Here is a 27908-nt window from a genome sequence, read left to right as displayed (position 1 = left end):
AAGCTCCGCCAAGGAGACGCCGCCCCCGCTTCTCAGGCCATCAACGCCCCAAGCGGGCTCGTCCTACCCACTTGGCCCTCGCCGCCGCCTCACCTAAGGACTCTGGAGCGGCGGCACCGCGGCGGCCTCGATGCCCTCCTGGGCCTCCCCCCTCAGAGCCGGCCCGGAGAGAGCCCAGGTTGAGCAAACCACCTTCCGTACCTGCCACGGCCCTACCACGGCGCCGCTACACTTCCGGGAGACGTGGAAGGGCAGCGAGGACCCCAAAACAGAGTGGCTTCCGAGCTGCCTGAGCGGCAGGGAGTCGAGAGCAGCCACCTGGAGGCAGGCGACTCAGGCGGCGGCGCCGGCGGCTGCGGGGACCTCGCGCCTGGCCACGCCCCTTTTCTGCCTCCAGCGAGACAGGGAGGGGGCGGAGCCTGAGTGCGCGTGACGCGGCTCGCCCGCCGCTGACGACGGCGTGCACGCGGCAGGCACAACACGGGAGGCCACGCCCACCCGCGGGCGGGGCTCCCCTGCGGCCCACCTGGCGGACGCCGGCCTTGACCCCTGTTGACCCCCTGGGAAGAGTTAGAGGCCCTCCGGCCAGTTATGGGCGAGGGTGCTGAGGCCCTGGGCGGGAGGTGAGCGTGCAGAAAACAGGATCCTGATTTCATGGCGCTTCCTTTCTAGTGACAGAGGCGGATATTAAATAAACCAACGAGTAAACAAGACCGTTTAAGAGTATTACCAGAGCTGTAAAGACGCGAAAACAGTGAGAAGTGACTGCAGGTGGGGGAAGTACTTTAAGGGATGCGGTCTGGGAAGGTCTCTGAGGAGGTGACGCTTGAGCTAGGACCCAAAAGGTGGAAAAGGCCGGTAAAGGGTTTTTCATAGAGCAGTATCGGAGTTACGTTATTTTGTTTTTTTAAATCCTCACCTGAGGACATTCTTTCCATTGCTTTTCAGAGAGAGTGGGAGGGAGAGAGAGAGAAAGAGAAACACTGATGTGAGAGACTCATTGATTGATTGCCTCCCACATGGGCACCCTGACCCGGCCAGGATCTTGCCTGCAACCAGGTAAGTGCTCTTGGCTGGAATTGAACGGGGACCCTTCAGTCCCAGGGCTGACGCTCCAACCACTGAGCCAAACCATCTAGGGCAGTATTGTAGTTATGTTATTACAGTTCATTGAATGTTTGAATTTAGTCTAAAATCCACATTCAGTAATTCACCAAATACTCAGCACGTATTATGTGCACAGGATCGGGCTAATTTAGCCCTAATGACAAGTCTGCAACAGAGTCCCAAGGACCCCCATTTTCATGTTGAGGAATCTAAGGATCATAGAGGTTAAGTAACTTGTCTAATATCATCTGCTCTAATAAGGAGTTCACATTACTCCAAAGCCTGTGCCCTTAGACTCATTTATTTATTGTCTGCAGATTAAATATTGGGAGTAATTGCAACTCTTTTTCTTCCTCTCAAGTCAGGGTTAGCCCAGTCTAGTGGACAGAAAAAGTTTCAGCAGCATGAGGAGGTAATACTACTACTACTACTACTAATAATAATAGCATCTAACAGTCATTTTGCCCTTATTAGGTACAGAATACTGTGTTAAGTGTTGGATGTGCTTCACCTCATTTAATTCTCATAACAGCTGCAGGGAAGGTACTATTATTATCCCATAGTAGGTGGTGTTGTTCCCCAACTACTAAGTAGCTCTTTCTGTTAAGGATTATATATCACCACCTGTTGACAGATGACTGCAGTGCGTCCTGTAAGTGTCCTTTCCAGCCTCACTGATATCAGGATGAATCATGTGACTTCTTTGGCCAATGGAATGTGAACAGAAGTGCCTTTCAACACATCTGAGCAGAAGTGTTAAGAGCCATTATGTGTTTCCAGCAGCTCTCTCTGTTTTTCCACTCTCAGGAGAATAGCCTGTCCCAGATGGGGCTGCTCTCTCCCTCCCTCTGGGTCCTGGGAGGAAAAAGAGATGTGAAGCAGCCCACATCTAACATGTCACATGGGTGAAAAATAAACCTTTGCTTTTAGATGCTACTGAGATTTGAGATTATTTCTTAAACAGCCTTATCTGATGAAATCTGATTAATATGTGCTCCATTTTACAGAGGAAGGCAGTGAGCTTCAGAGAGGTCTAGTTACTTGCCCAGGTCACACAAGGAGTAAGTTGTACATCTGGGATTCAAACCTCGGTCAGTGTGACTCCAGAAACAATGTTTAACCCCTGAAGGGGTGAAAATGAAAGAAGTTGAAGTAATGAATGAATAAGAATGTCCACTGTTCCTGGCTGGGGTTGTGACTCAGCTGTTGAGTGTCAACCCACAGATCAGGAGATGGAGGTTAGATTCCTGGTCAGGGCACATGCCGGAGTTTTGGGCTCAATCCCCAGTAGGGGGCGTCCAGGAGGCAGCCGATCAATGATTCCCTCGCTCATCATTGATGTTTCTATCTCTCCATCTGCTTTCCTCTCTCTGAAATCAATAAAAACATAAAAAAAAAAGAAAAAGAATGCCCAGTGAATTGAATTAGCATGGTAAAGAGGCAGAAATCAGATGACCTGGGTTCTTATTTGGCTGTCAATTAGTTTCAAGTGAGTTAATCTCTCTGACCTTCAATTTTATCAGAAAAAAAGAAAAGGAAGACTGTAATGAACTAGTATATACCTTGGTTCTGATTGTGGTTCTCTAGTGTCTAGTTGTGTGAACTTGAGCAAACCACTCCACTTCCCAGGATTCATTTATGAAATGAAGATATTGAACTAGAATTAGAGATCATGTTTGCAACCTCAATTAATTATTTTTGTTTTGGCCACAGCACAATGCTTAATTAAAAAAAAACAAAACAAAATAAAAATACACTCACCATATGTTGACAAGACTGTGGAGAAATAGAAGTTCTTACATATTACTGGTAGAAATGTAAATTGATACAACCTCTGTGAGGGGCAACATATAAATGTATATCATAATTTAAAATGTACAAACCCCTGGCTGAGTTTGATAGCCACATGGGGGAAAAATAAATTTTAACCACTTGCTGTAGACTGGATGTTTGTATCCCCCCAAAAGTCATATGTTGAAATGCTGATCAGCAATGTGGTAGTTTTTGGAGTTGGGGCCTTTGGGGGTGAACTCCTGAGATAGGTCATGAGGGTGGAACCCTCATAAATGGGATTAACACCCTTATTAAAAAGACCCCAGAAGGCTCCCTCACCCTTTCTGCCTTGTGAGGTTACACTGAGAAAATGACCATCTATGAACAAGCATTGGACCCGCATCAGACACTGGATCTGCCTATGCCTTAATCTTCAACTTCCCAGCCTCCAAAACTGTGAGAAATAAATTTCTGTTGTTTAGAAGCTATCCAGTCCACGGTATTTTTGTTATAATAGCCCAAATGGACTAAGACACCCTTTATGTTATACATAAAATTAATTTTAAAAAGATTATACAGATCAGAATCTGAAGTGTAAAATAATAAAGGTTCTACAAGAAAACATAGGAGAGTCCTGGCCGGGTAACTCAGTTGGCTAGAGCATCGTCCCCATATCCCAAGGTTGTAGGTTCAATCCCCAGTCAGGGCACATACAAGAATCTAACCAATGACTGCATAACTAAGTGGAACTGTGGTAGGCACTTAGACAGACATAAGCAAAGCAAGGACGATGGGCCAGGTACAGAAGGTCACCAGGGTGGAAAACTCTGGGTGCCTAGCAATGGACTACAGTAGGATAGGACCTCACCCCCAGGGTAACCTTTTCTACCCTAGCGTATCGGTGGTCATGTGGTTTAGACCCCCTGACCTTTCCTCCCTAGAGATGACATTTAGACCTCAGTTGTATTTCACCTCCAGGCCCAGAAAAACAGCAAAAGCAGACAAGCTAAGCCATGGCTGACCTCAGGACCAGCTGCATTGAATAATGACCCCCTACCTTGGCACCAATCAATCAATCAGTGGAGACCCTGACACTGAAAGGACACCCGTGGAAAGCTGCTGAAACATCGATGTGAAAGAGAAACATCGATAGATCAGCTGCCTCCCATTGCCCACTATTGGGGATCGCGCCTGAAGCCCTAGCATGTGCCTGACTGGGAATTGAACAGGCGACCTTCCAGTGCATGGGGTGATGCTCGACCAAACTGAGCCACCCTGGCCAGGGCTAAAGCATGTTTTCTTAACTTGCGCTCTGATTTTTGTCCCAAAGATGTTTCTAAATTTTAACATTGATTGCTATCTAGAGAGTCTAGGAATTTTCAAATCTGTCAAGTTCTGACAACTTTATGTTTTAGAGTCATATTTTTAGCTTATCTCTTTCCTCTTGCATTTTACTGTAGTCTGCAAGGAGCAGCCAGGTAACACATTCAAAGCTCTGCCTAAAAAAAATCTTCTTGCCTTAGCTGGTTTGGCCCGAGGACTAAAGGGTCCCAGGTTTGATTCTGGCCAAGGGCACGTACCTCGGTTGCAGGCTCGATCCCCAGCCCCGATTGGGGCACGAGTGGGAGGCAGCCAATGGATGTGTCTCTCTCACATCGATGTTTCTCTCTCTCTCTCTTCCACTCTCTCTGAAAAGCAATGAAAAAAATATCCTCATGTGAGGATTAAAACAAAACAAAAAATCTCCTTTGGATACCCAGATAATTAGGTAGATTTTCTACTTTCCAGGTTACTATGGATGACAGTGTGGTAAAACTTTTTGCCATTAAATATTAAGAATCTCTTTTCTTCCTGTTTCTGATGGTTTTTTCACTTTCCTTTAAACTTTCATGGTCAGCCTCCCTTAGGCTTCTTTTACCTCCTGGAGACCCTTCGGGCTTCTGTTAACACACTCCTCAAAGTCCTTCCAGTCTCTGCACGCTCTCTCTTTTGGCAGCACACGGTGCCTTTCCCTTCCACCTCTTGTTCCCCCACAGGCCTGTTACTTTTGCCTTTCTTTCTCCTAAGCACCAAGGGCCTTTCTTTTGCTGAGCCTCTGCAGCCCACCTGGCTCACCCTGTAACTGAACCCGGATCCTGCGGCCTGCTGCAACTCAAGCCAAGCTCCTGAGACAGGTGCTGGTAAGAGGAAAGAGGTTTATTGGAGTGCTGGCATCTCAAGAAGATGGGGCGCTTTTCCCAGTCCTCAAAGACCCATCTTCCCCTCTCAGTGCAGGCTGGGTTTTTGTTGTTGTTGTTTTTAAATATATCTTTATTGATTTCGGGACAGAGAGAGATAGAAACATCAGTGACGAGAGAGTCATTGATTGGCTGCCTCCTGCACGCCCCCGCCTGAGGATCGAGCCGGCGACCCAGGCATGTGCCCTGATTGGGAATAACCTTGATCCCCTGGATCCTAGGTTGATGCTCAACCGCTGAGCCACAGGGGCCAGGCCAGGCTGGGGTTTTTATCAAAAAGGAGAGTGAAAACAGAACAATGTGACCAGAGGGAGGGGTGTGGACAATCCATCTCTCCCAGGAGTAAAGAAAAGGGTGGGGGAGTGCTGAGGGATTGTCACTTCCCAAAGTTTCCTCTTCCCCTTTCTTCTGAATTTATAGTTTTGCCACGGACACCTGTGGATTTTCACAGCTGTTGCTGGGCACTCCCTTCTCCCCCAAACAGACCTCTTTTAAGCTGTAAAAAAAGAGGCTAGATAAGAAAGAATAACACACGATTTTATTTACACACTCTTAAGACACCAGAAGGCTGCTGCAGTCTTAAAACAAATAGAATGCATAGTCTTTTTAATCGCTTAATTGGGATGTTAATTTGTAGTTACTTTTCTATTACCTCGGTAATTTTCTAAATAAATTTTCTCTTATAATTTGTGGGGGGGGAGTCCTTCCAGTTTCCACCTCTGCCTGATCCCACATTTTTAGGTCTTTGTTAGGGCAGCACCTATTTCCAGGTACCAGTCTCTGTATTAGTCATCTATTGCTGCATAATGAATTATCCCAAAACTTAGTGGCTTAAACAATATTATGTTCACATATTTATCTCTCACAGGGATTTGGGAGCAGTTTGCCTGGGCAGTTCTGGTTCAGTTTCTCTCATGAGGCCTGCTGATGAGCTGCAGTAATCTGGATTTTTTTTTTTTTTAACCAAGGATGAACCTACATTGACAGGTTATAATCACCCAAAGTCCATAGTTCACGTAGGGCTCACTCTTGGTGTGGTACATTCTATGAGTTTAGGCAAAAGTACAATGACACATATCTATCATTACAATGTCACACACAGAGTATTTTTACTGCCCTAAAATCCTCTGTACTCTGCTTAGTCACCTCCTTATCTTCACTTGTGGCAACCACTGATCTTTTTACTGTCTCCATAGTTTTCCTTTTTTAGACTGTAACGTAGTTGGAGTCCTACGGTATCCAGCCTTTTCAAATTGGCTTCTTTCACTTAGTAATAAGTGAAAATGTCCTCCATTCTTTTCATTGTACTATGTAACTTTTACAGATGCATAATTGCATATTGAGAGTATAAAAATTCACAGTGATAATAAACATTAGCTTATAACAGTAGTTACTTATGCGTGGATACAGGGACAGAGGGGCCTTCATATATAAGTTTTTTAAGGGTCTGAAGCAAATATGATAAAGCTGGATGGTGGGCATATGGGCATTTGCTATTCTGTAGTCTTATGCTTGAAACATTTCATAATAGCAAAGTAAATTATATCTAAAAAAGCCAGAATTCCCACTTCTATTCAACACTGTAATAAAAGTCTCAGCCAATATAATAAAACAAGAAAAAGAAATAAAATATTTAAAATTTTGGCAAATGATCCAGGCACTGCCACAGTGCCTGAAACAGGAGATCTTTTAGGGAACTTGGGTAAAGGATTTTTTTTTTTTTTAAATAACATAAAAGCATTTTTTTCAAGGGTAGGAATATTATGAAGAAGACACCAGAGCTCCTTCCCTGAATGATGTCATGGGAAGAAAGAGGCCCTGAAAGTTTAATAGCATAAAGCATCCCTAAGAGGATGAGTATTGGATTTATTCATACACTCTGCATAACTTTTCATTGATTCAGGGCCTGTCTACTCATTTATGAAATCATGAAGTTGCTAGGGAGCCTTTTATTGAATACAATGCTTTGTTAGCCATTTACTACTTCCTGTTTTGATTTCTTTATTTCCTCAGTCAGCAATCTTGCTTTTAACCAAGTGTTCTGTTGTAGAGAAAGAATGAAAAAGAAGAACTCTTTTTCTCATGTTAACTATTTTTACTTTTGAAAATACATTAGTTATTGTCTGTGTGTTTTCCTGAACGTCACAAGACAGCCTCACTATGCAAGTCAGCCCTGATTTGGGGAAGTTATGGGTTCCAGGATATCAACCAAAGATAATAGTGGCTTTTGCCAAGGCCTTTTCATGCTCATTGGGGGCTGAAGATAGAATATGTGACAAGAGATAATACTGATAGTGTTTCTTTGATTTACTGAACCTGAAAATTTAAAAAGAAGTTTTATTTGGGAGAGGAGGTATAAGAAAATGAAACAAGGTGATACCAGGAACTTGATTCAACAAGTGATTTTCAGGGTATGACCTGAGATCAGCACAGACTCAGCCCAAAGTCTTAGACTCTCACCTGTAGCAACATCTAGAGACACATCTGGGCTGGAAATAGATGAGCTGTGTTCAAGTTCTGCTTTGTGGCTAACTTTCTGTATGATTCAGAAGTCATGTTGCCTTCAGTATCTCAATTTCTTTATTTGCAAAGTTATTACAGTTCTCAAATTCTACATCCAAAGTCAGAAAGGGACTTCAGCAAATCTAGAAAGACGGTTACCAGAAGTTGAAACCAGAGGGCTCTTTGGTCAACTCTCATGCATTCATTTGGTATTCAGCCAATATTTGCTAAGGGCTTACAATATAGTGGATCATTGTTAATATATTAAGCAGTGATTACTGAGCAAGACGTGATGGAGGGAACCAGATCTGTCAAGAGCATTTTGGTGGAGCTCCAGGGTCTTCTTCAGCTAAGCACTTGGGCAACACCCTTTTCTTGAAGATAATTCTCAAGGCAGGGGTTTTTTTGAAATCTTTAACTTGAGCTCTAGGGGAAACCTGGTCTTAAGGACAGAGAGGAGGTGAGGAAGCTTTGATTGCCAGGTCCAGCTCGAGGGTCAACTGGTGTTCATGTCATCTTGATTACCTCCATCAACAATGTATAAATAAAACATGATATATCCTAACAATAAAATATTACTGAACCATAAAAACAATGAAGTACCGATACATTCTACAATATGGATAACCCTTAAAATATTATGCTAAATGAAATAAGCCAGACACAAAAAGCCCATAATGCATGATTACATTATATGAACTGTCCAGAAAGGCAAATCTATAGAGACAGACAGTAGGTTCGTGGTTGCCTGGACCTGATGGGTGGAAACCGGTAGTGATTGAAAATGGGTAGAAAAGATCTTTTGGGGTTGGTGGAAATGTTCTAAAATTAGATTGTGGGGATGGTTGCTCTATTCTGTACATTTACTGTAAATCATTGAATTGATTACTTAACATGAATGAATTGTATGATATATAGATTGTATCTCAATAAAGCTGCATTTGAAAATGAGGAAGACAGAACCACTGCACAGTGCTTATGTTGAAGTAAAGTTGCCGACCCCTTTCCTTAACAAGGACTATCTTTTATTCTGAGATGATTTACTTCCTACTATTTTTTTTCCAGTTAATATCTCCTTTTCTTCTAGAAATCATGGGATAGAAAATGGCAGTAATGGTAATTTTAAAAAATCATTCTCTGGAGAGTAAAAAGTAAATATCCTGTGTCAGTTCTTGAAAGTTTGTGAAAACTCTACTGATCTGTGAAGTCCAAGAGTTTGGAAACTGTAGACTAGCTGATCTGTTCAGCTGGGAAAAGGTCTTAGGGACTATTGAGTTCAACCCTCTCATTTTCAAGATGAGGAAAAGTGGACATTCTGGGTAGTTCATCCTGTCTCCATTCTCACTGCCACCTCCAAGGTGCTTTCTGATTCCAGGAAACTAAGAACTCTTCCTTCCTATCAGTGCACAATAAGGTATGACATTCTGGGCAGGTGAAAATGTCAAGAGGCTTCACTCAGGACACAGTTCTAGGGGAAATGCTTAGTTCCATTGAGCTGAGTTAATCTGGATAAGTCATCTGACTTTGACCTGCCCACGCCTTCACGTGACAGTCAAAGTCTACGAAGTGCATTTGCCAAGTGACTAAGACGTGCTTACTGGCCTAAAGAAGATGTTGACTGTGTTGGCAACTAATGGTTCTTCCCCAAGATTCAGCAGTGGGACATGTGACTTGTAGCCCTGGGGGTAGACTCCAATGTCACATTCTTGGTTCACTTTTGCTGCTGAAAATATACCATGTTAAAATGCCTAGATCCCCAAGGGTCGAGGAACTTGGGGAATGCAAAGATTAATTAGGCATTTCTGTCTTGATCTATTTATTTACACCCGGTCTTGCTCCAGAAACGATTGAGGCAGCTTTCGAGTTACGAGGAAGAATGATGATGAAGTTATGTAAGTATAGAAATCATGTAACTATATCATGTTCTGAGCCCAAACCCAGCTTTTTATTTAAAACGTCTACAGAGCCAGCCAGGCGTGGCTCAGTGGTTGAGCACTGACTTAGGATCCAGGCGATCAGGGTTCGATTCCCGGTCAGGGCACATGCCTGGGTTGTGGGCTCGATCCCTAGTCAGGGGCATGCAGAAGGCAGCCGATCAATGACTCTCTCATCATTGGTGTTTCTCTCTCTCTCCCTCTCCCTTTCTCTCTCTGAAATCAATAAATATATATTTAAAAATATATAAAAAAAATAAAACGTCTACAGAAAACGTTCAACTAAAATTTTTATACTTCTTCCCTCTATAGTACAAAGTATTGAAAAACAACTTTATTGAGATATAATTCTTATAACATAAAATTCACTCTTTTAAAGTGTGCAGTTGAGTGCTTTTTAGTATATTCACTGTTGTGCACCCATCAGCACTCGATAATTTTAGGAGATTTCCATCATCCTCTGAAAGAAGCTCTCTGCACCTGGCAGCAGTTGTTCTCTCTTCTGTCTCAGTCCCTGGCAACCACTAATCTACTTTCTTATGGGTTTGCCTCATGGACAGTTCATATAAATGGGGTGATACAAATGTGACCTTTGTAATAATGCCTTTCACTTATCATAATGTTTTCAAGTTTCATCCATGTTGAGTAAAACACTTTTTAAAAATATAAATAAATCAGGAGAATGAGAAGACAAGCCACAGACTGGGAAAAATATTTGCAACGGACAGATCTGATTAAAAAAACAACTATTATCCAAAATATACCAAGAACTCTTAAAAATCAAAAATAATAAAGTGAAAAACCCAATTAAAAAGTGGGCAAAAGACCTGAACAGACATCTCATCCAAGAAGATACAGAGATGGCGAGTAAATGTATGAAAAGATGTCCAATGTCAAATGTCATTGGGAAATGGCAAATTAAAACAACAATGAGATACCACTACATAACTATTAGAATGGTAAAAACCTCAAACACTGAGACACCAGCTGCTGGTAAGGATGTAGAATAAGAACTCTCATTCATTGCTCGAGAGGATGCAAAATGGTATAGTTATAACCACTTTGGAAGATAGTTTGGCAGTTTCTTACAAAACTAAACATATTTTTACCATATGATACAGCAACTGTGCTCCTTGGTATTTACCCAAGTGAATTGAAAACTACGTCCATACAAAATCTGTACATGGCCCAGCTGGGCGTGGCTATGATCCAGGAGATCATGGTTCCATTCCTGGTCAGGGCACATGCCCAGGGTTGCGGGCTCGATCCCCAGTTGGGGGCGTGCAGGAGGCAGCCGATCAATGATGACTTTCTCATCATTGATGTTTCTATCTCTCTCCTTCCCTCTCCCTGAAATCAATAAAAGATATATATATTTTAAAAAAATCTGTACATGGATGTTTGTAGCAGCTTTATTCATAATTGCCCAAACTTGGAAACAACCAAGATGCCCTTCAGTAGATGGTTCGCTAAATAAACTGCAGTACATCCAGACAGTGGAATATTATTCAGGGCAAAAAAGACATGAACTATCAAGTCATGAAAGACATGGGAGAAAGTTAAATGCATATTACTAAGTGAAAGAAGCCAATCTGAAAGGGGTACATACTGTAGGATTCCAACTACAGTTATATGACTTTCTGGAAAAGGCAAAACTATGGAGACAGTAAAAAGGTCAGTGGTTGCCAGGGGCTGGGCAGGGGAGGAAGGGAGGAATAGGTGGAGTGCATAGAATTTTGGGGGCAGTGAAACCACTCTGTATGATACTTAATGATGGATACATGTCATTATACGTTTTCCAAGCCCATAGAATGTATAATACCAAGAGTGAACCCTAATGAAAACTATGGACTTTGGGTGATGATGGTGTGTCAATGTAGGCTCATTGATTATAATAAATGCACCACTCTGGTGCAAGATGTTGAGGCTGTGTGCATGTGGGTTGCAGTGTGGGGTGTTGGTATATGGGAAATCTCTGTACTTTCTGCTCAATTTTGCTGTGAACCTAAAACTGCTTTAGAAAATATAGTCTATTTAAAGTATATAGCCCTGGCTAGGTAGCTCAGTTGGTTAGAGTGTCATCCCCATACCCCCAAGTTGCAGGTTTGATCCCTGGTCAAGATACATATAAGAATCAACCACCCTAGCCAGTTTGGCTCAGTGGTTAGAGTGTCGACCTGTGGATTGAAGGTTCCTGGGTTTGATTCCGGCCAAGGGCATGTACCTCAGTTGCAGGGTTGTCTCCTGCCCTGGTCGGGATGCGTGCAGGAGGCAATCAATCAATGTGTCTCTCTCACATCAGTGTTTCTGTCCCTCCCTTCCACTCTGTCTGAAAAGCAATGGAAAAATATCCTTGGGTGAGAATTAAAAAAAAAAAAGTCAACCAATTAATGCATAAATAAGTAGAACAACAAATGGATGTTTCTCTCTTTCTCTCTCCCTCTCTCTCTAAAAATCAATCAATAACTTTAAAAAAAAAAATAAGTAAACAAACGGTAGTACAACCCCAAACTATCAAATATACCTGACTTTAGTATCATGCATAAGTTGTGATGATTCCAATGTTGTGGATGGTCTTGCTGCCCTGGCCAGGTCCCCTTCTCTGGGCCTGCAGTGGTGTTGGCTGCTCATTGCTCACTCTGCACCCTTCTCAGGTTGGTTCCCACTCTGCCCTTGGCTGTGAGGAACTGTGCCCAGCCAGGAGAGGCCTGGGAGCTGAGACTCTCCCTTTACTCCCCGGGCCAGGCAGCATGTCCACAGCTCCTCCCCCTGATCTCTTTGCTCTGCGTTCCTTCTCCATCCTTATGAAAACCTCTGCCTGCACTGAGATATTAAGATGGGTTTTTGAGGACAGGAGTTCCCCCACATCCTCAAGATGCTGGCGCTGGAACAAACCTCTGTTTCACCAGCACCTGTCTCACAAGTTTGGACTGTTGCAGCAGGCAGCGGAACCTGGGTTCTGTTACAGCACCACCTCTCCACCCACGCAGGCACACTCAGCACAGGACTCGTGTCTCCCTCCGTGCCTCACCTCCATAACCTTGATCTCTCACATAATCTCCCAACATTAGACTTTGAATATGAAATGGCTCCTCCATGCTTTTATCTGGTGACCACAGTTATCTGCCACATTCTTTTTTGTTGTTGTTAATCCTCAACTAGGATAGTTTTTCCATTGTTTTTCAGAGAGTGGAAGGGGGAGGGGGGGAGAGAGAGGAACATCCATGTGCGAGAGACACATGGACGGGTTGCCTCCCCCATGCGGCCCAATTGAGCCTGCAACGGAAGCACGTGCCCTTGGCCAGAATGGAACCCAGGACCCTTCAGTCCACAGGTCAGCACTCTAACCACGGAGTCTCACCGGCTAGGGCATGGAGGACCTTTAATGATTCCAAAACCCAGGCCACACACAGGCCACTGAACTCACAGTGTCTCGGGCGACTGGGTCGCGGCCAGCAGTATATTCGAAGCTTCCCTAGGTTATTCCGATGTGCGGACAAGGGTAGAAAGCAATGGGTTAGACTGCTCTGCGCGCTGTTTTCGAGCCTGTGGTGAACACTTCTGGAATTACTAAGCCTCTGGTTCCCCCAAACCCCTGGACTTCCCACCCTGGCTTCTAGGGCTCGGGGACCCAGGGACTCCGAAGCCCGGTGCACGCTGGGACTTGTAGTCGCTCTAGCTCACCGACCTCGTCCCCACCTCCCATTGGCTCTCACAGACGCCCCGCCCCGAAACTGGACCTATCAGCGCGGCGCAGTCGGCCCTCTAAAGGGAGAACGGGGGCCCGGCGCTGCAATCACTGCAGGGCGAACGCCGGGAGGTGGCTCTTCTGAGGCTGCGCGCCGCGAGGGGTTCCCACGGTCCTGCCGTCGCCGTCGCCACCGCCGTCGCCGCCGCGGTCTACCGCCGCAGGTAACGTCTGGGGCCTGGGCCGCTCGTCTTCACCAGGCTGTTGGCCTCACGGCCGGGATTATCAGGCCCTCCCCGCGGCCCTTTCTTAGTAATCGTTTTTCGCCCTGCGATGGAGAATTTCTGGAACCGACTAATCCTTAGGGAAAACCCTGCAACCTCAGCCCGCCATCCCGTGGGGGTGGGGGTGGGGGTGGGAGTAGGGCGGCGGGCATGGGCGTGGCGGGCTCTGCGGTGCGGGCTCCGGCTGGCGGCCCAGGCCCCACCTCCCGGAGCCGGGAGGAGCGGGCGCGAGAGGAGCGGGCGTTTGCCGAGGGCCGGCGCGGTCTGGGGCTCGGTTCCGACCGTGACCACCCAGGACCAGGTCAGGCTGTCGGTGCCGTGGATGTGGAGGATGGCGCCTTGCACCCTTTTCCAGCCGGCTCTCCGTAGCCCAAAGGAAGGAAGGGGCTGTGAAGGACGGCCATGGAGACGCCCGACGCCCGGGGGAACATTCCTCCCGAGGAGTCCGGGAAGCGCTCGTTCTCCGAGGCCCGAGCTGGTGGGAATTGGAGGGTGATTCACATCAGCCACGGAAGTGAAAGTTAGCTGGATCTGGCCTCCTGCCCCTGACAGAGCTGAGGTTATACCTACATGGGTTATTCCGTGGTGGGAATTGTAGAATCGGGGGGCCAGAAGAAGGAACTTTGTGTCAGGTATTTCTTTTTATGGTTGAAAACGAATGTCCAGGGTTTGGGACTTCCCCTGTGGTGTGTAGTCAGCGGAGTAGCCCAACTTTCTTTACTGGAGGGCTGCGTTCGTTAGCAAACATTTGTTGAGCCTTACGGAGCTTTTTGAGCTAGGATTGTTTTGTAAAGGGGAGGCAGTCTGCAGGGAACCGTTCCAGCGTTCCAGGGGCGAGGGTACAGGTTTGCACAGGGGCAGCGCTAACCCCATGGGAAGCAGAACTTGGCCGAGAAGGGAATGCTTGAATGGAGTTTGAGGGATGGGCGGGAGCTCGTGAGAGGAAGGGGGAGAAAACGGTCTACCTGGAGAACAGCGTGGTGAAGGCCTGGAAAGAGCACCGATTTTGGAGGTGGAATCCTAGAGCCTGATGGAGCAAAGGATTTCATTGGGGTTGGATTTCATGAACCATGAGTATAGAGAGAGACATCTCGGACGGCCTCCTGTACAGCTGTAAGAGATTTGGATTTTAGCCTGAAAGCTGAATTGAATACATGTGTGTCTTAGATACTCTGTAATGTAGAAAAGCGTTGGACAGCGGGCAGCCACACTAGGGAGCTCATTGCAGTAATTCCCAGGAGAATTGCTGAGGGTTTTAAAGAAAGTTGCAGTGGGAAGGGACTGGAGAGGAGAAGAGTTGTGAACTGGTACAGAAGTGGAATACACCATATCCTGTATTGTACAGTAAAAATATATTGATGAAAACTCTGTCTCTTGGATTTTTCAACCTATGACTATATTAAGGAAATGCCCAGCATTTTTAGTTTAGCTCCAGAAGTTGCTTTGTAGATTGTAATTGAATTTCAGTTTTTGATGGGGAAATTGTCACATGTATCAAAGGTATTGGAAACAGAATGATTAAACATATAAGATCTTATAATCTAGGAAATGCAAATTAAACCCATAAGTAGAACACTTTATATCCATCAGATTAGAAATAATAAGGTTTGAAGAGAGGCAAGATGGCAGACACGAAGAGGGCGTTTTGCTGCTGGCGGGACTGTCTACTGCCCCAGTTTTGTACAGCTTCATTTGCAGGGTGCCAGAGATGCCTGGCAGACCCAGGAGATAGCTCGGGTGTGGCTCCAGAAGAGACGGGTTTCTTGAAGATCTTGGAAGGGAGGAAATTGCAGAGTGTTAATCCCTCAGAAACCCCCAGGGAACTCATCACCCCCAGAATGGCCCTAGAAAGCAGCCACCAACCCAGGCCCCTGGCCTGTCCACAGGTCCTGAGGCTGTGGTGGATGGGGTGCTGCCCCAGGCTGGGAAGGAGCTCACTGAGGAATCCAAGAAGTCCCTGGAGGGGAAAGAATGAAGATGTCGACCCCATGCTTACTATCCCCATGACCCAGGACGGATGCATACCCAGTGAGGAAGGGACAGACATCGAGTCCTAGGCTGACATAGTACCCAAGGAGCCCCATTATGAGGCAGTCCCTGTGAAGGCCTATGGGCTGGCCATGTCGCAGGGCATGGGCTGGAAACCTGGCCAGGGCCTCGGCTTTACCTTGGATCAAGTGATTGATTCGCTGTGTCAACTCACTGAGGCCTAAAGGGTTAGGGCTGGGCACCAACCTGACTACAGTCCAGGCCCTGGCCCCCACCGGCCCCTCTGCTTGCTGAGGCCAGGTGAGGAGCAACAGAAGGATCAAGAAGGCCAGCCTCAAGGACTGGTGCCTGGAGGAGCTGTGGTGCTTCTTTCTATTGGAAGGTGCAAGGCCTCAATCCTGACAGTGTTACCCACGGGGAGCCACATGGTGACTGTTAGTGAGTACTGCCTACAACTTGCTTCCCAGCAGGAATTTCACAAGAACTTGGATCTCAGCCAGGTGAGCAAAACTTCTCCAGGGCAACAGAATGGAACAGCCTTGTGGTGGACCGCCTTCCAGGATCAAGACCTCCCCACCTAGTGGGGAGCAGAAGAGAGGAAGAGGAAACACCTTCCAGCTGGACAAGATGAGCCTATATCTAAGAAGGAGAAAGCAGCCTCTCGGAGTCAGCACTGGTTGCACAGGGACCTGTGTATGTGGTTTGTGGACAAATAGCACAAGGGCGGCCAGTATTACACCACCAGCATGATGATTGAAGATCTCAGATACTTGTGTATGTCAGACAGATGAAGGCCAGGTTCTGGAAGGCATCAGGGGAGACATGCTGGAGAGCCTCATCCTCAGGATCCAGGGCAATCGGGTGATGGTCATGCTGGGGCCACAGTCTTGAAGGGTGGGCCATCTGCTGGGCTGGGACGGAGAGCAGAGCCGGGCTGTGGTACACCTGCAGAGAGAGAATCGGCTGGTTGAGCTTCACTGTGGTGCTATCTGCCAGTACATGGGTCCCTGTGACTTAGACAAAGACTGACCCATGGACCCACACCATTCCCCAGGCAGTTACCAGTTCTGTACAGTGAAAAGTCTGCCTTTGGAACGTGGGGAAGTTATTGTTCTGTCCTGCACTTGCAGTGCAGCCCTAGGACAGGGATGACACAAAATGGGTAGACCAGAAGGGAGGCTAGAAACAAACCTAGTATTTACTGGCAGTTAGTATAAAATAAAAACCATTTCAAAAAAAGAAAAGAAATGATAATATTTGAAACTACTAAGAGATGGTAGCCTTACCGGGTTTGGCTCAGTGAAAGAATTTTTTTAAACAAAGGTAAAGTCATCACTATACAGATATAAAAATGAGCAAGTGTTGAAGATTATATTTAACTCGTTAATGAGGAAACTTAGTGAGGTTACAACCAGTTCAAAGGACATTCCAAAGTACAGGCACATTTGTAGGTCAGAAATAGTGAGATGGATATGCAAATGGGGGCAAAACTGGCTTATTTCTGCAGGGGGGGAAGTCAGTCTGTCTTCTACCTGATAGAATTAATTTGAATGTCTTTGGACAAGAATTATTTGCATTGTTATTTACAGATTACAGAATTGTAAAAAAAATCCTGAAGAATTTTTAGATATTAGGTACCCTAGAAGGATATGCTCTAATCTAGAATCTAATTTCCCACTGAATCAGAAATATTCCCTATAGGGAAAAAAATTAACATAAACAAAATACATTTTTTATTTGAGAGTTGAGATAATATCTAGTTGTATTTTAATCCTACTCTTTAAACAGGATATCAAAGGATTTGAGAACTGAACAGTCTCTTAATAATTTAGTTCTACCATCTCATTTCACAGATGGATACTTAAGGCCCAGAGTGGTCCTTGGATCTCCAATAAGTTAGTAGTTATGAGTCCTGTGTTAAAGAGAAATTGCACTGGACACTTGTTAAAAACAGCAAGATGGGTTTTTACTGTATTTCAGCTATTTCCGTGGGGAGAGAGACTGGTATAGAACTGAGTTTAACTCCAAATACAGCAGGGACAGCTGGGACTTAAGGGCAGGGTGAGAGGGGCTTAGTCGGGAAGAGGGCTCGGAGGAGTTTGACTCAAGTTTGGTCAAGGAGAAGGTTCTTGTCACATGTTCTTGTTTCTCTTGCATGTTGTCAGCTAGGTACTACTTTCATGATGATTTTATTGTAAACTTCCAGAGAGCAGAGAGTAGGATGAAAGACCTTCAGGGTTGGAAGCCTCTTTTCAGATACCATTGTCTAGCTTGGGTTTGATGGTTCACTGATTCTCACCCAGAGCCAGTAGCAAATCAGGTCTGACCGAGGTCACAGCTGATGGTGGTTTAAGGTGTGGGTTTGGTGACAGACCTGGGTTTGAACTTGACTCTGCTATATAGATGGTCATGTGACTGTGGCCTTATTTCTTATATTGTTGGTGATAATTTCTCTCAGGTGGGCACTCTGCCCCAAGCCTCCCAAATGGGTGGAACCCCACTTGATGGTGCACTTCTTGAAGTCAAGAAGAACCCTTCAACTGAATCACTGACCTAGGGTAGCCTGGGAACCTAAGAGGCTCACAGGAGCAAGTGGGAACAGCAGAGGATTCGTCCCTGGACGCTGGTGAAATTCTTTTGTAAAACTTGAGCATTGACCTTGACTTTGTGTGGATCAGCTTCTTTTTGATTGCCCACAAGTGCTTTAGGGTGGTGTAGAGCGCTGTGGGTATCCTGCTGAAGGAAGTGCGGAGGCCTGCTCTGTGCTTGGGCCCCAGGTGTGGGGTGTAGTGTCCCCATCTGTGGTTACAGTGCCTCCCAGACATTCACATAAACAACTCTTTTATGACAAGCAAGTTGATGCAGTGGAAAAAGCAGTCTTTGGAGTTAGATCTGTATCACTTACCAGCAGTGCCACTTTCCAGTAAGTTTCTCTACCTCTGGGCCTCAGTTTCCTCCACAGTCTAAAGGTTGTAATGAGACTGGCCCACAGTTGCTGTGAGGTTTGTGTGAAGTGCCTGGCACCTTGCCCGGCTCATTGCAGACAGCCACCGGTGTCCCACTCTCCTACCTTGTGCTTGGGGAGACTTGCTCCTCTTTCCTGGTGAGAGGATCAACTGTCTGTGTCATTTTCTCCCTGCAAGTATTTAGCAGACTAAACACATCCCCTAACAGTACACCTTGGAGATCTTTCCACTCTCGGCACATTGAGATCTGCCTTATGCTTTTTTTTTTTTTTTTTTAAAGATCTGTATTTTTAATTTTTAAAAAATTTTACTGAAATTTTATTTTTTTAATCCTCACCTGAGGATATTTTTTTCCATTGCTTTTCGGAGAGAGAGAGAGAGAGAGAGAAAAACAAACATCAATGTGAGAGAGACAGATCGATTGTTGCCTTGGTCGGAATCGAACCTGGGACCCTTCAGTCCACGGGTGACCCTCTAACCACTAAGCCAAAACAGCGAGGGCTGCCTTACACTTTTTAAAGGCTTCACAGTACCCCCTTATAAGGATGTACCATAATGATTTAACTAGACAGTCCTTGTAGATGACTGTTTATGTTGCTTCCAGTATTTTGCTGTAGAGGTGGGCTCCTTCACCTTAAAATCTTCCCCTTTTGAAAACAATACGTTGCACTTCTACTCGGACACTCTCTCCTGCCTTAGATTGTTTCCAGGTTCTCATCACCACCTGACAACCTGTGTATTTTTTTTTTTTTTTTAACATGTCTTTATTGATTTCAGAGAGAGGAAGGGAGAGGGGGAGAGAGAGAGAAAGAAATATCAATGATGAGTCGTTGATCTGCTTCCTCCTGCACCCCCCTACTGGGGATCCAGCTGGTAACCCTGGCATGTGCCCTGAACGGGAATCGAACCGGGATCTCCTGGATCCTAGATCGACACTCAACTGCTGAGCCTCGCCGGCCAGGCGGCAGCCTATGTATTTCAGTGGTCTGTCTCTTCCCACTAGAATGTCAGCTCCGTGAAGGGTTTTGTTCATTTGGTTTCCTCTTTGGTGCCTGTGAACACTGGTGGGTGCTCAGGCCCTGTTTGTTGGGTGGATGGCTGGAGGGGCTACTGAAAACAGCAGTCATAAAGAGCTAGTTTAGCAGGGATCATTGCTTTTCCTTCATGAATTTTTCACTTTGCTAAAACAAATAATAGGCATGCTGCTGCAAGATTACTTGTGACTGTGTCAAGAATGTTACTGATCAGGAGGAACTTGCCATCTGAAGCCGGCTGCCTTTAGCATGTTCATTGCTGAGGGTAATGGAATGATTATAGTACTTTCACATCTCATCTTCACCCCAGGCCCATATGAGGCTCCCAAAATGGTATTAGTACATGTGTTTTTTAAGTGACATTTTCCAATCAGTGTCATACTGTGAGGCTTTTAACTTGCCATTATATTTCAAGGACCCACACTCTGTTTATAAGAAAATGATAGAGGAGAACCATTGCTAAATGTTAACTGTAAAAATATCACTGTATTTATTAGGCACTTTCCCTCACGCAGGAGTAATTTGCTAGAATATTAGTAGAAGAATGAAAGATAAACTTGAATTTCTAAAAATAACCTGGCTGTGCTTTTTCAGCAGCTGTTGTGTTGTTTGCTAATTTAGGCAGTTAGCTGCCAGTGTTCATTCTGTTGTTCATAGTCAGGCCCACTGTTTGAGTCTAGTCTTTTATTTATTTTTATTCCTAAGTATGAAGGGAAGAAGCCACACACCAGCGAGTGCCTCCAGAGGAATGAGCCTCTTCGGGATTAAGTCACATGAACCAGACTCAGGAGAGACTGGTGTGCAACCCAGGGAGCCTGTTTAATGATTGTTGATGAAAGATGATAAAACCAGCCAGGCTGAACCTGACATGTAGGCAGAGGACACATGCTCACTCCCCAGGGCAGATCAAAGGGACTGCTGGTTTTATTGCAACATAGCCATGTCCATTGGTTTATGTATCGTTTCTGGCGGCTTTTGAGGTACAGTAGGAGAGTGGAATAGATGTGATGAGGTGGCATGACCTGCAAGGCTGGACATAATGACTGTCCAGCCTTTTATAGAAAACGTTTGCTAACTCTTACCCTGGGGAAGGCTTCCCAGGGAGGCTTAATCGCAGCCAGCAACTAAGGGTGAGCTCAGAATGGAAGAGCTGCTGGGTGGGTCACCTCAGTAGTCACTGTCACACCTCCCTGTGAGGGCTACTGGGGAGCTCTGGGTATGGGTGCTTTTGCTTCTTGGCGCTCTCTTGCCTGACCTCACCATTGCTTCTTTTTTTGTTTGTACAATTGCACCTCTGTTGTTACCTCTGAGCCCCACAGTGAGCCTAAGTCAGCTCTAGCGGGCTTGGGAGAGCTTCACAGGTTTGCGTGAACACATTCACAGACCAGGGGGTTCTGGTGGCAGTCCACTGCCCTCATCTCTGTTTCCTGATGTCTGTTACCCACCACACTAAAAAAATCCCGATCAAACCAGAACACTTGGCCATTTAAGGATAATCTTTAAAACAAGTCTGGGACACCCTGCTGTAGTGACTCATCCATCCATGGACCTGCAGTGAAGCTAAAGAAACATGAATCCGGCACCAACTCAATTTATAGATTAGGAATCGAGTTCTGGGGAGGAGACCTCAGGGGGATAGGGCAGTGTCGGGATGCTGGGCTTCCGGGCAGATGTGGACTGGCGCCCACCAGGGTTAGTGAAGAGGCCTGCTACATTAGTCCTGGGTGTCACTGGAGCTTGTTGAAAATGCAGTCTCAGGCCTGCCCCAGGCCTATCAAATCAGAGTCTGCATTCTAATAAGACCCCCAGGTGATCTGGGTGAACAGTCTAGTTGGAGAAGCACAGGCCTGAGGTGCTCTTAGGTTTTTAAACTTTCACTAGACTCAGGGCTTCCTGTTTCTTCACGTATGGGGAAAACCCACCATTTTGGGTTTCAGCCCAGGTTTAGGCACAGAGTGGTGAGGATGGTTCTTTAGACATAAAGGTGGTTCATGTCTTAGCTGGCTGCATGCTCCATGAGGACAGAGGCCTCGTCCTGTCCATACTGCCCTCCTAGTACCCAGCACATTGTCGGGTGGGCTCGGTGCTCTGCTGGGCGGCCAAGTGGGTGAATGAAGGAGTGAATGAGCACTGTTTTGCCAAACGACATCGGAGGCAGAGGTCAGCCTCACAGACTCTGCTCTGAGTCCCTACATCTCAAAGACTTTTTCCTCTTATCTCAGAAGGACAGGCCTGGCTTCTGTTGCAGGAAGGCATTTTTTTGTTGTTGCTGTTTTTTAGAATAGCATACTCAGGATACAGGATAGGTTCTGCTCTGAGTAATGCATGGTGCAGAACCACGCAGCAGAAAGGCTGGACCAGGAAATTAGAAGGCATGGCTCCCGGTCTCTGGCCAGAGCCGACTGGCCGGGGATCTGGGCAGGTTACTTCTCTCTCACTCCAGCTTCCTCTTTCTATAAAACAAGGATTAAAATACTTGCCCTGCCTGTTGTACAGAGTACATGGAAATGGGTTTGGGTGTTATACCAACATTAATTTGGGCTGCCAATGCTTGACTTCCTTACCCAGTTAGCATGCTCACCAACTATTAAATTGTCACTCAGTGTTTATATTGAACATTGAGTTTTGACCAACTTTATTATAATCTACATTAATTGTAGTAAAAAAAGACAAATATGAACAAGAAAGTCATCCTTAATTCCACCTACCACTCAGTAATAACTACTGTTACATTTTTATGTCTGCCACCCACATTTTTCTTTGCACACATTACATGGATGTTCTTTTCTTGCAAACAGTTCATAGTATGAGGTAGACATTTTCTAATGCAGTGAATTTTGTTGATGAATTTTGTCTGCTGTATAAAGTTGTGACAAAAACTTCAAAGGTTGCTCAAAGAGCTTTCTGGATATTGTTTGGTTCACACCCATAGCTTGAACCTGTAGTGAAGGTTAGGAGATGGGGCAGCCCCCTTCTCCACCTGGGGAAAGGGGCAGCAGCTAAAAATAAAATTCTGCTCTGCCAACGTTTTTATTCTCAGCGTGTTCTGTCTGATGACTAAATGGTCTTATCATTTGACCCACTTACTATGATACTTTCTTTGGGGCCAACAATATGTTTCTGTTTTCTTCTTTCCTCTCGTGCTTGACTCTGCTTTTCCCTTCCCAGGTTTCTGCAGTCAAATGCCCAGGCACAGGATGATTTGGGAAGTAGCCGTGGTGCTCACCTTGGTCCTGGGAACTGCTGCCGTTCCCGAGGACGATCCTGAGGACGGAGGCAAGCACTGGGTGGTCATCGTTGCAGGTTCAAATGGCTGGTATAATTATAGGCACCAGGTAAGAAAATGACATCGCTTTCTTTATGGCACTGGCATTCTGGAAGCCCTGGACTTCGTTACTGGAACAGACATTTTAAAAATCCATTTACACTCCTTTTAAGCTGGCGAAGGGATGTGTTGGTGAGGCTGTGGAGGAACCCTCATGTTGCTGGGGGGATTATGAAATGGTACATCTGTTTTGGAAAGCAGTTTGGCAGTTCCTCAAAATGGCCCCTATGGAGTCACCTCTGTCTAGCCCAGGGTTTCAACATCCTTTTTTAGCATTTGACCTCTACCCACTAGATACCAGGAGCATCGCCCACCCCAGCCTTTACCAATATCCCTAGTTGAGACCCACTGGTCAACACCTTCCTTTTATAGATAACAGAGACTAAAAGAGAGGAAGTGACTTGCCCGAGGCCACCCAAAAGTTGAGGTACAGACGGGACTGAAGCCCAGGGCTCTGGTCAAGCCTCACGAAACCTCTGCCCTCTGAGCCTCTGCCCAGCTGATCTCCCTTTACACCCTCCTTCCCATCTTTCCTGGCATTCTACCATGTCAGCCTGGCAGAAATTAGAGAGAAAAGGATCCACATCTGTAAATACATGAAAAGTGCAGCCTTCTGGTGGGAATGTAAAATGGTGCAGCCACTTTGGGAAACAGTCTGGCAGTTCCTCAAAAGGCGAAACATAGTTACCATCTGACCCTGCGATTCCACTGCTAGGTATTCACCCAAGAGAAATGAACAGGTATGTTCTCGCAAAAACTTGTACTCAGATGATCACAGCAGTTATTCATAACAGCCAAAAAGTAGAAACAATCCAAATGTCCATCAGCTGATGAATGGATAAACAAAAGGTGGCCTATCCATACAAGGGGATGCTACGTGATCATGAAAATGGATGGAGGACTGATACTTCCACGTGGATGAACCTTAACATTGTGCTAAATAGAAGCCAGTTGCAAAGCACTGCGTAGGGTAGGGTTCCATGTATATGGAACGTCCAGAATAGGGACATCTGTGTAGACAGAATGTAGGTTAGTAGTTGCCATAATCTAGGTGCAGGGGACGATAGGGGCACGGCTGCTGTGTGCATGGGCTCTGTTTTGGGTATGATGACAAGATTCTGGAATTAGGCAGTGGTGTTGGTTGCATGACTTTATGAATGTACTGGAACCACAGAGTTGTGTATTTTAAAAGACTGACTTTTATGGTATGTGAATTATGCTTCAATAAAGCTGTAATTTAAAAAGTCATTTCATCTTTCAGTTCTCAGAAACAGGATGCACAGACCATCACAGTATGTGCTGGACTGTCTTCTAAGAGCCTTTTGCACAGGGAACTCGTTTAATCTCTGTCGTGGGTAATATGCAGTAGTTCCGGTTCTCACGCCCTCTTTATGAATGAGTGGACTGAGGCATAGAAAGGGTCAGCACTTCCCCCGGCATGGGTCAGGTGGCAAGTAGTCGAGCCTGGATTCAAACGCAGGCCAGTGAGCTCTGGAGCAGCACTGTCCAGTAGAACAGCCACATGTGTCATGGTGAATTTTCTAGTAGCTACATTAAAAAAAAAAAATAGGTGAAATTAACTGTCTTATTTAACCCAGTCTCTCCAAACTATTATCACTTCATCTGTAATCAGTATAAAAAGTTGATAACAACATACCTTACATTTTTATTCTGTACTGAGTCATTGACATCCAGTGTGCATTTACTTTTATGGTGTGTTTGTTTCAGACTGGCCGCATTTAAAGTGCTCAAGGCCGTGTGTGGCCAGCAGGTGCTATATTGGCCAGCGCAGGCCTAGAGTCTGTGTTCCTGATGGCTGGGCAGTGTTCTGCATGTGTGTTTCCCTCCCAGGGTGTCGGTTTTCATAGATAAACTCCTACGGGCTCTAAAATTGATGATTATTGAATGACATTTTTTGTATGTTTGCTGAATAGGAAATTCGGCTTAAGAACTTGTTGTCATAGCAAAATGACCCCTTTTCCTATTAATATTTGACAACAGGCCTGACCCATTTCCAGAGAAGCAACCCGAGGAGCAGCTGCTCGCTCCCAGGCTTCTCCACCCCTTTGAACCATGAGTCAGAAAGATGAGGTACTCAGTACAGCTCACTGATAGTGAGCAGGCTGATTCATCAGCCACCCTGGTTTTCATACAACCAACTTTAAAAAATACTTGTTAAATATTATTAAGTAAAGGTGTCCAATTAACCTTTGAGCCCAGGAGAACCTTCCTCTCCCCCTTAAATGTTGCTAGTTTAAGCAACATTTAAAATACTTAATATTGAAGTAGAATAAAGGGTACCAAGGCAAAAGAAGTGGCCAGACCAAAATACTTGTCCCTAAATGAGAGAGGATGATGGTGCTGAGGCCACAGAGGCCGTGCAGAGAAATACGTGTGCTGAGTCATCACTGGCCTCAGCCCACATCCCTCCTGCCCGATTCCGTTCCTAGCCAGCTGCCAGCATTTGCTTTCTCGACTTTGGAGGCTAATCATTAAAAGCATTTGAAAGAACTTCCCCAGTGGAACCTATACAGAGTTTCACCCTCACGGTTTTATAAAGGCTTACGTTTTCCGTGGATTGTGACAGCACTGTCACACGTTTCTTTCATTAAGGGAAGATTAGTACACCAGGTGCAATTTAATCATCCCTAAGTGCTTTTCTGTGCTTTATGGTGGCTATTTAAACCATGTTTTGTCTTTACCAAATTGGCTTTTTCAGTTTCCTGTTTTTCGCTGGGATTCATGGGTGACGTTCTGAGTGTGGGGAGGGTAAGGGCTGGCGGCAGCAGATTCCCGGGGTTGGAAGCCGGACCTGTGAGTGGAGGAGAGGGAGAGGTCCCGAAGTGCAGGCAGCACATCATGACCGCTGTACAGTCTGTCCTTCAGCAGGCTTGTGGAGGGAAAAAGAAGTTAGGTCATCGGGGAGCAAAGGGCTGGAGGTGGGTTTCTTTCAGGACAGAGAGATTTGAGTACATGGAGAAGGAAGATCTAAGGCCTGGGAAGGGCAGTGGGGGGCGGGTTGAACTAGATTGAAGGTGAAGTTCATTGTCATCAGGAGGACTTTGAGGATATCAGGAGTTGGGAAGAGAGCCAGCTGTTAGCAGAAGAAAGGGGGTTGGGGGAGGGGTTTGAGGTCATTGTAGGGCAGTGGGACTCCGAAGAAAAGTTGTGTGGTGGTGTGTTGGCAGGAGGACAGGGGAGCCATGAGAATGCTGTCCCCGCTCTCCTCTGCTGGTCCGGAGTTTGTGGTTGGAGTGGAGAAAAGGGGGCCACCACCTCCTCCCGGGAAGGCTGAGAGAGCATCTGTGTCCTGAGGGCCTGAGGAGGCAGGTGGGTGGGTGGGGTTCAGTTGAGACTGAGAGGGAGAGAAGTCTTGAACTTGTACCTATGGGAGGTGGAAGGAGGATGTGATGATGGAGGGTCAAGTGGCAGAGTCATGTTTCTGAAAGACCACCTTTCATTAAAAATGTGCACTATTACCAACTTTTTAAAAACAGCCTCACTGAGTCATAAGTTTACAAATCATACAATTCACCTATGATAACTGTATAGTAAGTGATTTTTAGTAAATTCATACAGTGGTGCAAGCCTCACCACAGTCCAGTTTTAGGACACTTCCATCATTCCATTTGCAGTCAAACCCTGTTTCTTCCCAGTCCCATGTAACCATGGATCTGCTCTCTCTCTGTTTTGCCTTCTCTGGAAACTTCATATAAATGGAATCAGACAATATGTCGTCTTTTGTGTCTGGCTTTTCACTTAGCACAATGTTTGTGAGATTAATCCATGTTGTTGCAAAGTATGAGTTTCATATTTCAAAAAAGAAACATGCTTTTAAAGAGGGCATGGTGGGAAGGGATTAGGATAGAGGGCCTAGCAGGACTGAGTTAGGGGAATGCAGTTGGTACAGGAGGGCTGTCCCTGTACAGGCCAGAGGCAGTGCAGGACCGTAGAAGAGTGTGGGCTTTGGACTTGCGCAGTCCACAGGTGTCATTCCTGCTTTCCAGTTACTGCCGTATTAGTTGGAGCATATTACATAGTCTCACTTTGAACCTGTGATTCCCTTGGAAGATGTGAGGTTGGCGGTGGGCTCAGTGAGGCAACCCTACAAAGCCACTGACCCTGGGCCTCGCCTTGCCAGTGCTCAGAGCATGTCAGGTGGTAATATTATGCTTAACGGCTGTTGGATGAGCAGACCATGAGGACCTTTCTCAACTCCTTCCTACCTTGAAGGTGGACTCTTTCGCAGTGACTAGACCAGAGCATGCCAATTGTATTTGGCCTTTGTTCCAAGCAGGTTGTCCTGTTTAGCTGACAGTTGACCCAGGGTAGAGGCAGCAGGAGCAGACAGGGTCAGGACAGTGGCCTGCAGCAAGAAATCATGGGATGCATTAGTAAGCCCATCAGAACTCCTGACCCAAGCACTTGAAACACGCTGAGCCATGACAATCTCTGCTCAGTAGTCCGGAGGGTAAAGTCTTGCTCAATGCCCTCCTCTCAAATGTTACTTCAGATGGCCCTTCTCTTTTTAAGGGGAAACATTCATATAGGTCAGATATGTTCTAGGAAAGTGAGTCAAGTAGCCTTCAACATCATTTCCAAATTATTTGAGAGGGTTTAACCCTTTTATTTCTTTTGAGTGCCAGTACATACTTGACTCATACAAAGAACCCCTGTGAGTTAAAGTTAGAGGCAACCAAGTACCTCCAAGGATCCAGGAGGGAATCAAGATGTGACTTTGAGACTGTTGTGTGTGGACAAGGGTGCGGGCGGGTTTTGAACCTGGGTTTGAAGCACTGAGCCCTCCCTGAGCTTTTCCCCATCTGTGAAATAGGGGGAAAAATAGCTGCCTGCTAAGGCGATGGTGAGGAGTCCAAGCAGTGTTGGAGCTCGCTAATCCGGGATATGGTGAACCTGCTCTAAAAGATACTTTATCGAAACATATTTCACATATCACATGTAATTCATCCATTTCAGGTGCACAAGTCAATGTTTTTTTAAGTAAATTTACCAAGTTGTGCAGACATCACCATAAATTAGTTTTAGAGCATTTCCATCTCCCCAGTAAG

The 27908-nt window shown here is 45.6% G+C and overlaps 2 protein-coding genes and 1 pseudogene across 5 annotated transcripts in view; 2 read left to right on the top strand and 1 right to left on the bottom strand.

The window, feature by feature from the left end:
• GOLGA5 (golgin A5) overlaps window positions 1–392 on the bottom strand; it is a 33305-nt gene extending 32913 nt beyond the window's left edge. For 2 of the 3 annotated variants that reach the window (XM_081158462.1, XM_081158463.1), the window contains exon 1: window positions 94–243. The gene's annotated coding sequence lies outside the window, so the exon portion shown is untranslated. Of the gene's footprint in view, window positions 1–93 lie in introns of all 3 variants that reach the window. The other variant, XM_081158464.1, reaches the window with a different exon arrangement.
• A 12930-nt stretch (window positions 393–13322) lies between these two features.
• The window catches only part of LGMN (legumain), a 35140-nt gene continuing 20554 nt past the window's right edge, over window positions 13323–27908 (top strand). Inside the window, exons 1-2 of the mRNA XM_081135608.1 lie at window positions 13323–13465; window positions 22683–22849. Coding sequence (XP_080991734.1) covers window positions 22697–22849 — 153 coding nt within the window. The 5' untranslated portion in view covers window positions 13323–13465; window positions 22683–22696. The remainder of the gene's footprint in view (window positions 13466–22682; window positions 22850–27908) is intronic.
• LOC308552335 (G-patch domain and KOW motifs-containing protein pseudogene) lies at window positions 13928–16405 on the top strand (annotated as a pseudogene). Its single transcript has 2 exons — window positions 13928–14003; window positions 15224–16405. The product of its transcript is annotated as a G-patch domain and KOW motifs-containing protein pseudogene (transcript).

This window comes from Miniopterus schreibersii, assembly GCF_964146895.1.
Source record: "Miniopterus schreibersii genome assembly, chromosome: 1".
Classification (NCBI taxonomy): Eukaryota; Metazoa; Chordata; class Mammalia; order Chiroptera; family Miniopteridae; genus Miniopterus; species Miniopterus schreibersii.
This window is presented reverse-complemented; position numbering and strand designations above follow the sequence as displayed.